Source organism: Pan paniscus, chromosome 14, assembly GCF_029289425.2.
Source record: "Pan paniscus chromosome 14, NHGRI_mPanPan1-v2.0_pri, whole genome shotgun sequence".
NCBI classification, from domain to species: Eukaryota; Metazoa; Chordata; class Mammalia; order Primates; family Hominidae; genus Pan; species Pan paniscus.
Window position 1 is genome coordinate 97,510,482 of NC_073263.2, and position 16,115 is coordinate 97,526,596.

General features: G+C 34.6%; 1 protein-coding gene across 1 annotated transcript in view; it reads right to left on the reverse strand.

Moving 5' to 3' along the window:
- The window catches only part of UGGT2 (UDP-glucose glycoprotein glucosyltransferase 2), a 251,160-nt gene that overhangs the window by 184,010 nt on the left and 51,035 nt on the right, over window positions 1–16,115 (reverse strand). The window contains exons 6-8 of the mRNA XM_003832030.4: window positions 10,825–10,921; window positions 7,640–7,712; window positions 1,562–1,662 (exon numbers count right to left, since the gene is read on the reverse strand). Coding sequence (XP_003832078.1) covers window positions 1,562–1,662; window positions 7,640–7,712; window positions 10,825–10,921 — 271 coding nt within the window. The remainder of the gene's footprint in view (window positions 1–1,561; window positions 1,663–7,639; window positions 7,713–10,824; window positions 10,922–16,115) is intronic.

The following is a 16,115-nucleotide window of genomic DNA, read 5'->3' on the forward strand; positions in this document are numbered from 1 at the left end:
TAGTGTTATCATGATGTCAAGTCAAAGAACAGTCACAAGGGCTGTGGTATAATAAAAGGAGGTCTAAGCATGAGGTCTAGATGAGACATTAAATAGGAAACTGTACACCAGAAGGGTCCAGGGAGAATAGATTCTATCAGTTCAAAGAGGTAGATTCTTTACAGTAAATCTATCATAACAATGGCCTTGAATCTCATTCTGCTGAATGATTTTTCTATTGATATATTGATTTTCTAATGATACAGGGCTTAGTTGATACAACATTTGTATTAGGTAGGTAAAGAATAGCAGAAGTTATAAAACTTAATAGATTGTGTCTTGCACATTCTGCTATAATTTTAAAATGTAACATTCAATATTCTGTTAAGTGTATATAAAGTTTACCTAGATACCATATGGTACAGTATAAAGAATTTTACTTGGACCAAAATCTTCACTTATTAGCTGTGTGGTAACTGGCACTTAAATAAGATAGTTTATATGAAAGGACCCTGTAAACTATAATCCAGATGAAATATAAAATATTATTTGTATATTATAAGTAAGTTATACTAGTGAGAGTGGCCTGTAAATATCCTTTTAGTTGTTATTTTAAAAACAGAAAGTAGATTGGTGGTTGCCTACAACTGGGGAGTTGGGAAATGAGGAGTGACTGCTAATGAGGGTGTTAGTTTTTTGGGGGGATGATGAGAATTTTCTAAAATCAACTGTGTTAAGAGTGGCAGCATTCTAAAAATATGCTAAAAACTATTGAATGGTAGAATTTAAAAGGGCAAATTGAATAGTATGTGAACGTATTAGTATGAATAGTATTATTATAGTAATGTCATTATTTACATCACTAATGTCTATAAAATAATCTATATCATCTGAGATATAAAAGCTTATTTAACAAAAGAGCTTATTAAGCTGTTATATTTTTAAAAGTTGATAAAAGATGACGAAAGTTAGATTACGCAGAAAGATGACATGTCCCCATGACCTACTAAATCATTACAAATAAAGAAGAAAAATTATAAATTGAAAAGGACTTAAAAGTTCAAACCAAATCAAATTTTGTTCACAAAATATCTGCTTGTAGGTTTTCAGTACAGAAGCTGTTCCTAACTTTGTAAAACTGCATGTCCTCCATTTGATGTTTCCATTAAAAATTTATCAATGAAACATGCAATAGTCTTAACAGGATCTAAATTTCAAAAAGAAGAAAACCAAGATTAAGTTTCATTTTCTCCTTACTTAGGAGTTAGGACTTTTAATCAGTTATAGTCTCCAAAAATGTGATTTAATACTTGAGACTAACCTATAAATCAGTATATACTTTTGAAATAACATTGAATAACCTCACTTCATATAATTTTAAGTCTTGCAAACATAAAAATATAGCTTGCTTGAGGGATGATCTGTTAAATAGGTATTGCCACAAAAAAATCATAATTTATATTATTCACTAGTCATGAATACTGTCCATAAAATAATCTATATCATGTGATATATAAAAGCTTATTTAACAAAACAGATCAGTTACCAAAATGCTGTGTTAAAGTATCTCAAAATACTATACCTTGTAGTTCCCAGACTTTCAAAGGCGTCATTTGTTTGTTACTCTCAATCAGGTATTTTTGGAATGCTGTCAGATTATCTCTAAGATCTGAATATATTTCTCTGCATCAAAATATTAAGTGATGTTAAGTAGCATCACCTATCACAAACCATTATACAAACAGCATATTTTTGAAATTACATATTCCATGTAATTAGACATAAATGAATCATTCATCATTAAGATAATCATAAATTGTGATACAGCTATATTCACGGAACTTAAAAATAATGAGGAAGATACACAGGTCTCTTTTATTAAATATATGAAACAAAACAAAATCTGGAGGAATATACTCTCAATTGTCAGTGTCAACTGTAAGCGATGCAAGGATGAGGGCAGACTTATGTTTTCATATTACATACTTTTTGTTTAACATTTTATAAATTGCAAGCCTTGCTTTTATAATTGAAAATAAAAACTATAAGGAAAGTCAAAAATGCCTCATACAATCAGAGTTTATTTCTGAAAAGTTCCATCTTTGATTCTTATAAAAAACTAAGATAATTTTACCCATTGTTAAACATCTCTAGGCATCTTTTAGAGAGCCAAATAATGATGTAGTAGAATGGTATTTTACTATACACACAATCTAAACTGTAATCTTCTTTCCTCTATCACTCATGAAATCAAGACATGGTGCCATTTCAGATTTAAATGGAGAAATACAATTTAAAAAAATAACTTTACTATCGGCACAACTTACAAAATACATATTTTCATTTTATTATACTTTAAGTTCTGGGATACATGTGTAGAACGTGCAGGTTTGTTACACAGGTACACACGTGTCGTGGTGGTCTGCTGCACCCATCAACCCGTCATCCACATTAGGTATTTCTCCTAATGCTATCCCTCTCCTAGCTCCCCACCCCCGACAAGCCACGGTGTGTGATGTTCCCCTCCCTGTGTCCATGTGTTCTCACTGTTGGACTCCCACTTTTGAGTAAGAACATGTGGTGTTTGGTTTTCTGTTCCTGTGTTAGTTTGCTGAGAATGATAGTTTCCAGCTTCATCCATGTCCCTGCAAAGGACATGAACTTATCCTTTTTTATGGATGCAGAGTATTCTATGGTGTATATGTGCCACATTTTCTTTATCCAGTCTATCATTGATGGACATTTGGGTTGGTTCGAAGTCTTTGCTATTGTGAATAGTGCTACAATCAACATACGTATGCATGTGTCTTTATAGTAGAATGATTTATAATCCTTTGGGTATACACCCAGTAATGGCATTGCTGGGTCAAATGGTATTTCTGGTTCTAGATCCTTGAGGAATTGCCACACTGTCTTCCGCAATGGCTGAACTCATCTACACACACACCAACAGTGTAAAAGCCTTCCTATTTCTCCACATCCCCTCCAGCATCTGTCGTTTCCTTTTTAATGATTGTCATTCTAACTGGTGTGAGATGGTGTCTCATTGAAAACACATATTTTCAATAGTCAATAGACAAGAAGCCTTTGAAAAGTGAAATAAAAAATACAGAATATACATAAATATGGTAATCTTATAGTTATGAATAAATATATATAGTACAGTGTCAATATCTTACAGGTTTACTACAATGTGGGATCATGTTTTGAAAACAAATCAAAATTGCTATGATAATAAAAGTACAATGGCATTTCTTTCTAAAAGAAGTTCACTATGAATTAAGCAAACATTTCCTTTTTCAATATTTTTAAGTTATCAGATTATAAGTTTATAAGAGCTACTATACCAATTTTCATATTTAATCATCATCTTAGTAACTTTCACTGCTAAAATTCTTTATATAATTTAGGCAACATATATATTATTCATAAAGTACCTCAAAGGATTTTTGCTTTGAAATGAGCAGTCACTGAGTCACTGTGGAAGACTAATTTTGAGTATTCCCTTTTAAAAATGAATAGCCTTGGGAGACCGAGGCAGGCGGATCACGAGGTCAGGAGATCAAGACCATCCTGGCTAACACGGTGAAACCCCATCTCTACTAAAAATACAAAAATTAGCTGGGAGTGGTGGCAGACGTCTGTAATCCCAGCTACTCAGGAGGCTGAGGCAGGAGAATTGCTTGAACCCGGGAGGCAGAGGTTGCAGTGAGCCGAGATGGCTCCCCTGCACTACAGCCTGGGTGACAGAGCTAGAGCTAGACTCCGTCTCAAAGAAAAGAAAAAAAAAATGAATAGCCATATGAATTTTAGAATAGATTCCTCTAATTCTGTGAAAAATGACATTGGTAGTTTGACAGGAATAGCACTGAATCTGTAGATTGGCAGTATGGCCATTTTAACGACATTCATTCTTCCAATCCATGAGCATGGAATGTTTTTCCATTTGTTTGTGTCAGCTATGATTTCTTTCAGCAGTGTTTTGTAGTTCTTGTGGAGATGGTTCACCTCCTTGGTTAAATGTATTCCTACATACTTTTTTTGGTGTGTGGCTATTGTAAATGGGATTGCCTGCTTGTTTTGGCTCTCAGCTTGAACGTTATTGGCTTTTAGTAATGCTACTGATTTTTGTACACAGATTTTTTATCCTGAAACTTACAGAAGTTGTTTATCAGTTTTAGGAGCCTTATGGCGGAGTCTTTAGGGTTTCCTAGGCAAAAGACATGAACAGACACTTCTCACAAGAAAACATATAAGCAGCCAAGAAACATATGAAAAAATGCTAGACATCACTAATCATCAGAGAAATGCAAGTCAAAACCATGAGATACCCTCTCACGCCAGTCAGAATGGCTATTATCAAAAAGTCAAAAAGTAACAGATGCTGGCAAGGCTGCAGAGAAAAGGGAATGCTTATATGCTGTTGGTGGAAATGTAAATTAGATCAGCCACTGCAAAAAGCAGTTTGGAGATTTCTCAAAGAACTTCAAACTACCACTCAACCCAGGAATCTCATTACTGGGTATTCACCCAAAGAAAAATAAATAATTCTGACAAAAAGACATATGCACTCATATGTTCATCATAGCACTTATTCACAATAGCAAAGACATGCAATCAACCCAGGTGCCATCAATGGCAAACTGGAAAAAGACAATGGGATACATATACCACCATGGAAAATCCTGCCCTTTGCAGCAACATGAATGCAGCTGTAGGCCATTATCCCAAGTTAATTAACACAGGAACAGAAAACCAAATACCCTGTGTTCTCACTTATAAGTGAGAACTAAGCATTGGGTTTACACGAACATAAAGATGGGAATAATAGATACTGGGGTCTATTAGAGTGGGAAGATGGCAAGGGCTGAAAAACTACCTGTTGGGTACTATGCTCACTACCTGGGTGATGGGATCATTCATACCCCTAACCTCAGCATCACAAAATATATCCATGTAACAAACCTGCACGTGTATGCCTTGAATCTAAAACAGAAGTTGAAATAAAATAAAATTAAATTAAAATTAAAATAGCCCAGTGTTCCACGTGATCTTTTGGAGAAAATGCAATTTAATCCCATAAAAAGTTATATTCAAAAGAGAAAAGAACTATAAATTCCAAGATGTTGAGATAGCTGAAAATGGGATAAAAATGTATTGTTAGCTGCTAAATAAATACCTTACATAGAATAAATCCATTTTGTAAGATGTATTAACATTTTAAGGCCACTAGAGTATATTGACTGGCCAACATACTTTAAAAATGTAACATAGTTATCCATATAAATTAGCATAGTCTCCAAAAATCTTATCCTTACTGTCTATAGTTATCTACTCATCACCAGGAGAACAACCCTGAGAGTCCTTCATAAATGACTGTAATACTAAACAAGAACTAAAGGTGTTAATAAAAATATTTCTTTAATTAATTTTGCCTGGATAAAGAAATCATAAACTTTCACTTGTAAATAAGGGAAAATGTACATGAAATTACAGCCATCCCCATTCACGAGTATTCATAGAGCACTCACCATGCTATTCCTTGTCTTCAATCAGCGTGGCAGGAAAAAAAAAGGGGGGGTATAACTTTAATTTTTGAAAGCTTACTTATATGTGTATATGAAATGGTAATCTGTAGTACAGAAAATTTGAGTAATAAACGTTTTCTCTTCTTTGGGGCTATACATTTGTTCAAGCTAAAGGTCCAATATTATCAATGATTTTTGTAACCCATTAGATCAGTAAAGTTCTAGATTCTATAAAGTTTTTAGTTTTCTGTCAGAACTTTATCAACTCCTGTTTCTCTAAGCACACCAAGTCAAATTTATTATACAAAAAGTGATTTTAAGTATTTCATACTTTATGAATGTCAGATGTATTAGAACTCCCTAAAAATAAAGAAACCAATATAATAAAGAGGAATATTTACCACAGCTTGCCAAGTTAATTTATTTAAAAACAGTAAAAATAACACTGAGTTTAAAAATAGTAAATATTAGCTAACATTATTACAATATTTATTTTAAAAAATAATGATTTACTTAATTTTTTTCCTCAAAAGAAATTCAATTTAGGCAGTTTTTTCTGGCAGCATTTTGTGAAACTATTTTAATAAATAATAACTTAATAATTATAATTTTCATTTATTTTATTCATGTTTAACACATTAATGCTTATTATATTCCATGAATTGTTAAAATGCTTTATTACTAAATTATATTATTTTTTCTCTCCAAATTTAGAAACTTCCTAAACAAGTATGTACTATACCAATTATTTACTTGACTTTTATGGCAGCTGTGTTAGAATAAAGAAAAGTACTACTTTCAAATATGCGAAATCATAATTTGTATGGTGATAGCACCATATAGTGCAAATGAAGAACAGGATCAAAAAATGCTACAAGGCTAATAAATATTTAACAATTTATTTGTTGCCTTATGTTTGTTGTTTCATGTCTTTGAGGTTTAGCCATTCTATAAATGAACTTTATTTATGGGACAAATAATTTATTCTGGGTAAAAGGAGAAAAACATGCATATTTAACAGTGACCAACCATAGGTATCGAAAGTCTTAAATTTCAAATTTTCTAGTTATCCCAGGGATACCACCAGAGTTTCAGAAATAAAATCCCACTCTCAATGTAAACAACAGTTGTATCTAATGAAAAAACTTCCATCTTTAAGATTAATATGAAAATAAACTTCAACAGTAAGTAATTCAATATGTGGCAAAGGTTTCAGAATTTTTTATAAAGAGCTGTTATAATTAGTAAAAAAGATAAACACAGCAAGAACAAATGAGCGCAAGTTAGGAATAAGCAATTTACTCAAGAAGAAATTCCAAGGCCAATAAACATGAAAAAAAGTTAATCCTTGCAATAATAGACTGCCAATAGTTGACTTTCTTGGAGACAAATTATAAAATTGGTTCAATCCAGTGAATTAAATACACTTTTTAAAAAAAAGAAACAATATTTCATTTATTAAACTGAAAAAGATTTTAAAAATAGTATGAGTGGTTATTAATTAAAGTTCTGGGAAATGAACACATTTCACATTCTGGGGTGAGTGTCCATGTTAGTACAATTTTATGAGGGTAGTTTACAAGTATGAATCAAAAATTTCAAGAAGGACATATACTTTATCAACTATTTTCCTGAAATTTGTGCTAAGGAAAATCTGCAATACACACAAACTGGTACACACAAAAAAAAATTAAATGAAAAAGTAGGGAAAGAATTTAAAGTCCTGTTCTATGGGACTGTTTCAATAAATGATGGACTATCCACAAGATGTGAAAAAAACAGCTACACACTATGGTTCTACTGTGCAAAACAATATGTTGTGTATGCATTTATTTGATGCTATAAAAATATTCACAGAAAGACTGGAAAAACATACTGTACACCAAAACATTATGAGTTATCTCTTTAATTGTGAAATTAGTGATTATTTTTAAATGTGCTTTTCTGCTTTCCGTAGCTTTTTGACATTAGCCATGTGTTACTTCTGTAATAAATAAAAACAATCGTGTGTGTGTGTGTTTGCACTTTCTACATAAAAGAAAGGTGAAACATATGGCAAAACAGTATATCAAATTAATTCCTTAAAAACCAATGGGTATAATAATACCAATTTCATTTCCATTCAGACTTACTTTAGTTTCCCAAAGAGAAATCCTTGAACTTCATTTGTTTCAGTCTCATCCTCTACAGTAGTATTAGTCACAGCTACATTTTGGAAACAAAACCAAAAAACAACAAAAATATTTTCAGACTGGGAAAAGAACATGTAATCAAAAATTAGAAGAACTTGGCCAGGTGCGGCAGCTCACGCCTGTAATCCCAGCACTTTGGGAGGCCGAGGTGGGTGAATCACTTGAGCTCACGAGTTCAAGACCAGCCTGACCAACACAGTGAAACCTTGTCTCTACTGAAAATACAAAAATTAGCAAGGTGTGGTGGCGTGCGCCTGCAGTCCCAGCTACTTGGGAGGCAGGAGAGTGGCTTGAGCCTGGGAGGTGGAGGTTGCAGTGGACTGAGATCGCGCCACTGCACTCCAGCCTGGGTGACAGAGTAAGACTGTGTCTAAAAAAAAAAAAAAAAAATTAGAACTCACAATGAAATGAAATTCCATTCGTCTTACCTTGTTTTTCCTTCATGGACCAGATTAATACATATATATGCATGTGTACAGGCTAACATTCCTAAGTGTGAGCTGTCTTTTTTAACATGCTTGATTAAATACTTAGCAACTATAATAAAGTGCTTTACAGATTAGTTAATAGACAAGTTCTATTTTATAATCAGAAATAAGCCAAAAGGCCTATAACAAGTGCTGGGTTTAGCTTTTAAGTGAGGCAGGAGGTCCAAACCCTAAGTTTAAATATGAGTTCCTACATATTTCCAACACCTTTAAAGATAATCAAGGAACATTTAGAAAGACACCAAAACTCATGGTCTCAAAGAATAAAGATATAATATTTTATAGTCCTTTCCCTTCTCCCTTACATACCAAATAATTATACTATACAGTCTGGTTGGTGTAATATGTGAAGGGTGCTTTAGGATCATAAAGACTGTGACCTCTTACAGTGTGTGGGGTGGCTCTCTATCAGAGTTTATCAGAGCTCAGCAATTATGCTTACCCTTTCTTACTTTTCTGAGACTCTGAATCTCTAGGACTATAAGTAAAAGCAACCCTGGGTACTTTGATCTAGTCATCCTTTTCCTCTTGTTTGTTCATTCATTCATTGGGCAAACATTTATTGACTGCTTACTATGAGGTGTCTATGACAGGATAGACACCAAGAACAACAGAGACACAAAAGATACAGACCATGAACTTTTCTAAAAGAAGGCACAGAAAGATATGGGATATAGAAAAGAGAAGAGCATTCTCTAACAGAGCAGCAAGATAGGCAGCCATCTCAGAGGCACAGACTGATATATTTGAGTCTTAAAAGATATGAAGTCTGGCCGGGTGCGGTGGCTCACGCCTGTAATCCCAACACTTTGGGAGGCTGAGGTGGGTGAATCACAAGGTCAGTTCAATACCAGCCTGGCCAACATGGTGAAACCTTGTCTTTACTAAAAATACAAAAATTAGCCAGGTATGGTGGCAGGCGCGTGTAATCCCAGCTACTCAGGAGGCTGAGGCAAGAGAATTTCTTCAATCCAGGAGGCAGAGGTTGCAGTGAGCTGAGATCGCACCACTGCACTCCAGCCTGGGTGACAGAGCAATGATTCCATCTCAGGAAAAAAAAGAAAAAGATGTGAAGTCTTTAGAGGAAATGAAAGAAGTGAAGACAGCGGTAGGCAGAAGGAACAGCATATGCTAAGGGATGAATGTAGGAGAGGTCATAAAGACTTCCCATGGAGCCCATGCATAAAAGCATCCAGGGAACAGAAAATTATTCTAAATAGTAAGTAGTTTAGTGTTTCAGGCAAGAGGACACAAATTAGAGAGGGCTGAAGGACAGTAAAAAGGCAGTAAGAAATCAGATTGTGAAAAGCTTTGTTTGCCATGTTCTGAATTTTTGAGAGAGGTTATAGGGAGCCACTAAAGGATTTAACCAGTGGAATCACAAAGTCAGATTTTCAACATCAGAAGTTCATTTGGAAAGTACTGTGGAGATTAGATTGATTAATCTGTTTTGAGGGGTGGTGAGATTAAGGGCACTGAAGACCTAAGATCAGAGAGATGGCTAGTTAAAGGTCTGATACATGTATACAGAGAGAAAAAAAGAACTGCACTAAGGAGTGGCAACTAGAATTGACAGACGAAGACATATTCCAAGTGTGTGTAAAAGGTTGATGACAGAATGCAGTGCATAATAATACAGATGATACATATGTGACCATCTGACTTTTTAAAGAAAATTCTATAAGCACAATAGCTAAAAATGCCTTAAATTGCTATCGTGACTACAAGAGAGTAAATTATAAAGCATTGTAGAGCTATACACAAGCTATAGAGAAATACATAAAATCAGAGTATTATTTTTACTATACTTTTTCAGTAACTCTTTAACCAAAAATATTTAAATTACAGTAATACGATCTTTATCTGAAGCACATTCAGTAGGAGGAGCCAGAGAGAAGTCTGTGATCAAGGCAGGGCCTCTATATGAAAAAACAAAGTTGAAGCAGGAGCCTCATCTGAGTGCATATAGAGAATAAACATAAAACTCTTGACCAAGAATCAGGCATAAATAAATTTGACATGAACCAGGTAATAAAAGACTTCCATAAGTGTTCTGAGAACTTGTTTAGTTTATTTAAGTCTCCAGAGTCTCTTCATCTAGAGTATGCACTTAGTTCATAGAATACAGATAGATATTGGTTAGTAGATCACAAATCTAATGAATCTACTTCATCTAAACAATTCATAGGACTCTCTCATCCTGCTTCAGGAAAGAAAAAAAAACTACCACCCTAATTTCATTTCAAATAAATATTTCAGACAAAACTTCCTTACATGGGCGAGACCCAGATGCCTATGCCAGTCACCTCTAGCAATAATCAGCCTCATCTATTGCCACAGTGTACCTCACATATACTATCAATTGTTATATGGTGCTGAAATGGTTGGGCGCCCATCGGGTATAAGCAAAATAACATACAATTTCATATTTTTAAAGAAATTTTGATAACCAATAATATTAAATACATTTCTTTCAGCTGAAAACTTAATTCCAAATTTTAATGAAGAATATGTCCACCCCATCTCTAGCCTCAAATGAACATATGTAGGATTATACTCATTAAATTTTTAAAAAACTGAAGTATGTAAAAGCCTCCAACTTTTCATTCTACTCAAGTACTGAGATAGAGAACTTACTTTTAACTTGGGTATCATCCAGTGCTTTGTATTCTGTACTCTTAATTGCTAGCTCCACACCATACCCAGATAAGTACATTTTCCGTGAGCTTGGTTTCTGTTCAAACACATTTATTTTATAAAAAGAGAAAAGAGTTAGTCAAACATCTTGTTTTAAAGTCAGTACCACGATGTATTTGGACATAAGGGTAAATTACTAATATTGAAGGTTTTTAATCACTCTGAAAAATTTGGGGGTTGTTTACATTGTCTCTAGTCTATCAAGGAACTAGAATTTGGTTAATGACTACTCTGTAAAAACTGTCATGACTACTGTTTTAATTACTTTTTAATTTTTACAATTAAAATAAAAAATATCTGATCTTTTTCTGTTATAACATGTCTTCAATGAGTTAATTAACAGAGGATCCAAGAACAGACAAGTTTCAACAAAACTGTTTTCCTTTTTGGGGACCCCCAAAAGATTTGCTAAACCAAAAATCCTCTTCACTTGCTGGTTGTCTAGATGTAGGACTAGAGTGCTGCCAAAAGCAAACACTGGAAAGTAGTGGCAAAGGAGACAAAAAAAGTTAGTGCTGTGAAATACCTGATAAAAGTTTTCTTTGTTTCTCAATGATTAAAATATACCAAATGCCACAAATTAACATCTGTTCTTGCAATAAGGGGCTACAGTTCACTAAAACAGAGTGGTCTGAAATGTTTATGATCAGAATTTTAGTACCTTTATTTTATTCTTTCTATAAAGGGCAAATATTAAATGTACTCCTAGAGATTACCTCATCAAACAAGAGAAGTCACCATATTTTATTCAAAAGGAAGAAACCTGGATGAACACACATAGTAGTTTTAAAGTTGTTCCAGCTTCCAGACTGAAATTCTTGTTGGCTGTACTGCAACCATTATCATTTGGCACATCTCAAGGGGTTAGAAAACAACTTTAATCTAGAGCTCAGCAAACTCCCTGGAAGAAGCCATGTGTCTTTGCTTAATTCAGGTTTGCACAGGGACAGTTTTGCATGATAGAGGAAAAGGTAGAGATTGGAGGGAAGGAGAACTTTAGTAGTGCGTTATTCTTTGTATTCTCTTCTTTCCTCCCTAAACTTTCTACCAAGCCTTACTGATATGTATATGGCCAGAGTGACTGTTCTTTGGCCTGTTCTATTTCCAGGTAAGAATATGTAAAAGTTAGCTTCAGCTATTCAGACAAATACTTAACATTGCTGCCCACACTAAAATTTAATTTGCTAATTTCTCAGGCCCACATTATATGAAAGATAGCATGTAGAAACTGGGTTATTTCTAATTACAGTAATCTGACAAAGATGAAAATTTTTTAGAGTTTTCAATTTCATAACAGCTCAATTTAAAACTACATTTTGAATATCTAGTCAAAAGACCAATCAGTTGGTGGCTAAGTGAATCGAAACTATAAGGCCATATATCTTGTTATAGTTCACAAAAGAAATGCAATTTCACATAGCCAATTTCCATTATCAGTTCTGGAAAGTTATTAGCTCCTCAGTAATAAAAATGTTCCTAAATTCATATTTACTTTCCTCATTTGGAAGTGTGTTGATATAAAATTTGAATTGTAATTTTGTAGTTTTAGTAAGTTTGGATTTGCAAACCAAACTACCAAATCAACAGGTTAAAAAAAAAATCTTTGTTTTTCTATTTCTTTTTCCCCCACAAAAAGGCTTTTTCCCCCACAAAAAGGCATATGTTAAAAATGTAGCATAAATATGTCTATTTTTATTAGAATTACATGTTGACTAGATTTACATTATAGTTATTTTGAACATAAAAGATGTCATTCATTAAATATAAGGCTATAATTTGATGTTACTAAATGCCCAGATAGTTAATATGATTTCACAGAAGCACACTTAATGGTCACATTCTCTATGTCAGGCCTCTGAGCCGAACCCAAGCCAAGCCATCGCATCCCCTGTGACTTGCACGTATATGCCCAGATGGCCTGAAGTAACTGAAGAATCACAAAAGAAGTGAAAATGCCCTGCCCCACCTTAACTGATGACATTCCACCACAAAAGAAGTGAAAATGGCCGGTCCTTGCCTTAAATGATGACATTACCTTGTGAAAGTCCTTTTCCTGGCTCATCCTGGCTCAAAAAGCTCCCCCACTGAGTACCTTGCGACCCCCACTCCTGCCCACCAGAGAACAAACCCCCTTTGACTGTAATTTTCCTTTACCTGCCCAAATCTTATAAAACAGCCCCACCCCTATCTCCCTTCGCTGACTCTCTTTTCGGACTCAGCCCGGCTGCACCCAGGTGAAATAAACAGCCTTGTTGCTCACACAAAGCCTGTTCGGTAGTCTCTTCACACGGACGCGCATGAAACTCTAAATAATAACTTGAGACAGATTCTCACAACAGATGGGCATAGCTCCCCAGGGGCATGTTAGAACCACGTGGGAGAACATTTTAAAAAGACAAACACAGACAATCAACAACAACAAGGTTCATTGCACAGGTTTACTTACAGATTTTCTTATAGATTTTTATAAGAAACATATTTTATAGATATCTACTTTTATAGATAGTTATAGATTTTCTCCCACTTTGCCACCTGAAACAGCAAGTCCAGCCTCTCCTCTTCCATTTCCTCCTCAGCCTACTCAACATGACTATGAGGATAAAAACCTTTATGATGATCCACTTCTATTTAATGAAAAATATATTTTCTCTTCCTTATGACTTTCTTAATAACATTACTTATCTAGCTTACTCTACTGTAAGAATTACAGAATAATACATGTGACATGAAAAATATGTTAATTGACTGTTTCTGTTATCAGTAAGGCATCCAGTCAACAGTAGGTTATTACTACTTAAGTTTTAGTGGAGTCCAAAGTTATACATATATTTTTTAACAACATGAGGGGTCAGTATCTCTAACTCACACATGCTTAAGGGTAAACTGTACTTGTATCTCCCACTCCCGTTCCTATTCTCATTTGCCTCTCAGCTCTGCCTTATCTGACAGAGAATCATAGTCTTAAGGTGCTACTGTTATTGATGGTAATGTATCCATCCTTCTAGCAAACTCAGTTGGGAAAAATTGAGAATTCTTGGCATAAGATGATTAGACAATATAAAATGTTTTGAGTGCACACTCTAGACCCATGACTCGCTGTCCTCTTCTTTTATATTTATTTTTTCTGAAAACACTTTCAGCACCATCTAACATAAATCTGTTTTACATCTCTTGCCACTAAAATTGAAGTTCTCTGAGAATAAGGAATGTTTCTCTCTTATTCACTGCTACATGAACCAATGCCTGGCACAGAGGCATCCAAATATTTATGAAATTAATGACTTAAATATGTAATCATTTACAAACTGTACACACACCCACACTTTCTCTTTATATCTCACTTTACAGATAATCTTTATGTAGATTATGCAAATATCTATATGCCAACACACTCAAGAATATTTAAGATTTTCCACTTTTACTAAATAGCAATAACTAACTCAAAATTATACAATGAACAATTAAAATTGAGAATGTGAAGAACACTGAGGGAAAAAATACATTTTATATGATGTTATTATAGGGCAAGTCCCCAAAAGATCTTGGCAACCCAGCTCTTCCTCGCTTTCTCACTTGTAAATCTCAGAATAACTGTAGAATGATGTGCTGGAAATGCAAGAAATATGAAGGAATTGCCAGTAAAGCCAAGCTCTGTTCCCACAGCTCCTAGAACAGGATGTCTTGCAATGCTTTAGCACAGCTCATCAAGTTGCTACTAGGTATAAAACCCAGGGCAGAGCAGGCTTTCAGAGTTCCTCAGCTGTGGTGCAACATGAATGACGTGCACGTGAGACTCCATCCATCCTGGGCAGCTATCCTAAGCTTTGGGGGATGAGCTTGCCATGAATCCTTAGGTGTCTATTGTCCCTTGCTGCCTGTCTGTGAGTAATAAAGTTGCTTCCCTAAACTTATTGTGAGTGTTCTGTCTCACCAGACTCATGCCAGTGGATTGATACTGGTACACAGTATTGGCAAGGTGTTTACAGTCCTCCCCTGGGATTGACACCAGTGCACAGTGAACCTGCATCATAAAATTATCAAATATATAAAACAAAATTAAGATACTGAAATAAGCTACTTATCTTCTATCACCAGTACTAAGCATAGTGCCCAACTTATAGGCATTTGTGGAAGATTATTATAAAGGCCACAAATGAGTAACTCCTTCCCATGTCCAGACTCCTTTGCAATGTGACCTTGCTACTTCTCACCAGGAAATTGAGTCTATTTTTCCATTCTTTTGAATCTGGCTGGCCTTGTGACTTGCTTTGACTAACACAAGGTGGCAGAAGTATCACTGTATGAGTTCTTGGGCATAGGGCTTAAGAGGTATTGCAAGTTCTACTCTTTTCTTTTTGGGACCCTAAGCCATCATGATGTGAAGAATCATAGTCTAATTCTTGGAAGATGAAAGGCCATGTAGAAAAAGATAAGAAATTCCAGCTATCAGCCTGAACTGCCACACAGGTCTGTCAGAATAATTTGAATCCCCAAGCTCTAATCTAGTACTGAATGACCCTCACTGCATGAACAATATCAGCAGAAAAAGTGCCCCGACTGTCAACCCACAGAATAAAGGGAAACGGTAAGTCAATATTGCCTTAAGCCACTAAATTTTGAGAAGATTTGTTACAAAGCAATTCAGACACAGACACAGCATCTAATAAATGTGCATGGAAGAAAGAAAGAAGGAAGAGATGACAGATTCCTCTAACAAATTGCTAATTCAAAGAATACCTAGTTTCCTCATAAATAGTAGTAACTTAAGAGTTTTTCATCCTCTACAATCATATATTACTGCTCTGAGAAGTTATAAGATAGCTTCAATCAGCACTAAGAAACTTAAATTTTGGATTCCCCATGTAAGCAGCAAAGCTATCCCCATGTAAGCAGCAAAGCTATGGTATCTAAGCAACTCTAGGAAAAAAAAAAACGTATTTGTTTTTTAAATTTTTTATTTTTAATTATTATGGATACAGGAAAGTTGCACATATTTATGGGGTATATGTTATAATTTGATACAAACATACAAAATGTAATGATCAAATCAGGGTATTTGGGATATCTATCACCTCAAACATTTTATCATTTCTTTGTGTTAGGAACATTCCAATTTTTGAAGTCACGGAGACAGAGACTAGAATGATGGTAGTTACCAGAAGATGGAAAAACTAGTGGGGATGCGGGGATTAAGAGGGGATGGTTAATGGGTATAAAAATACAGTTAGGAA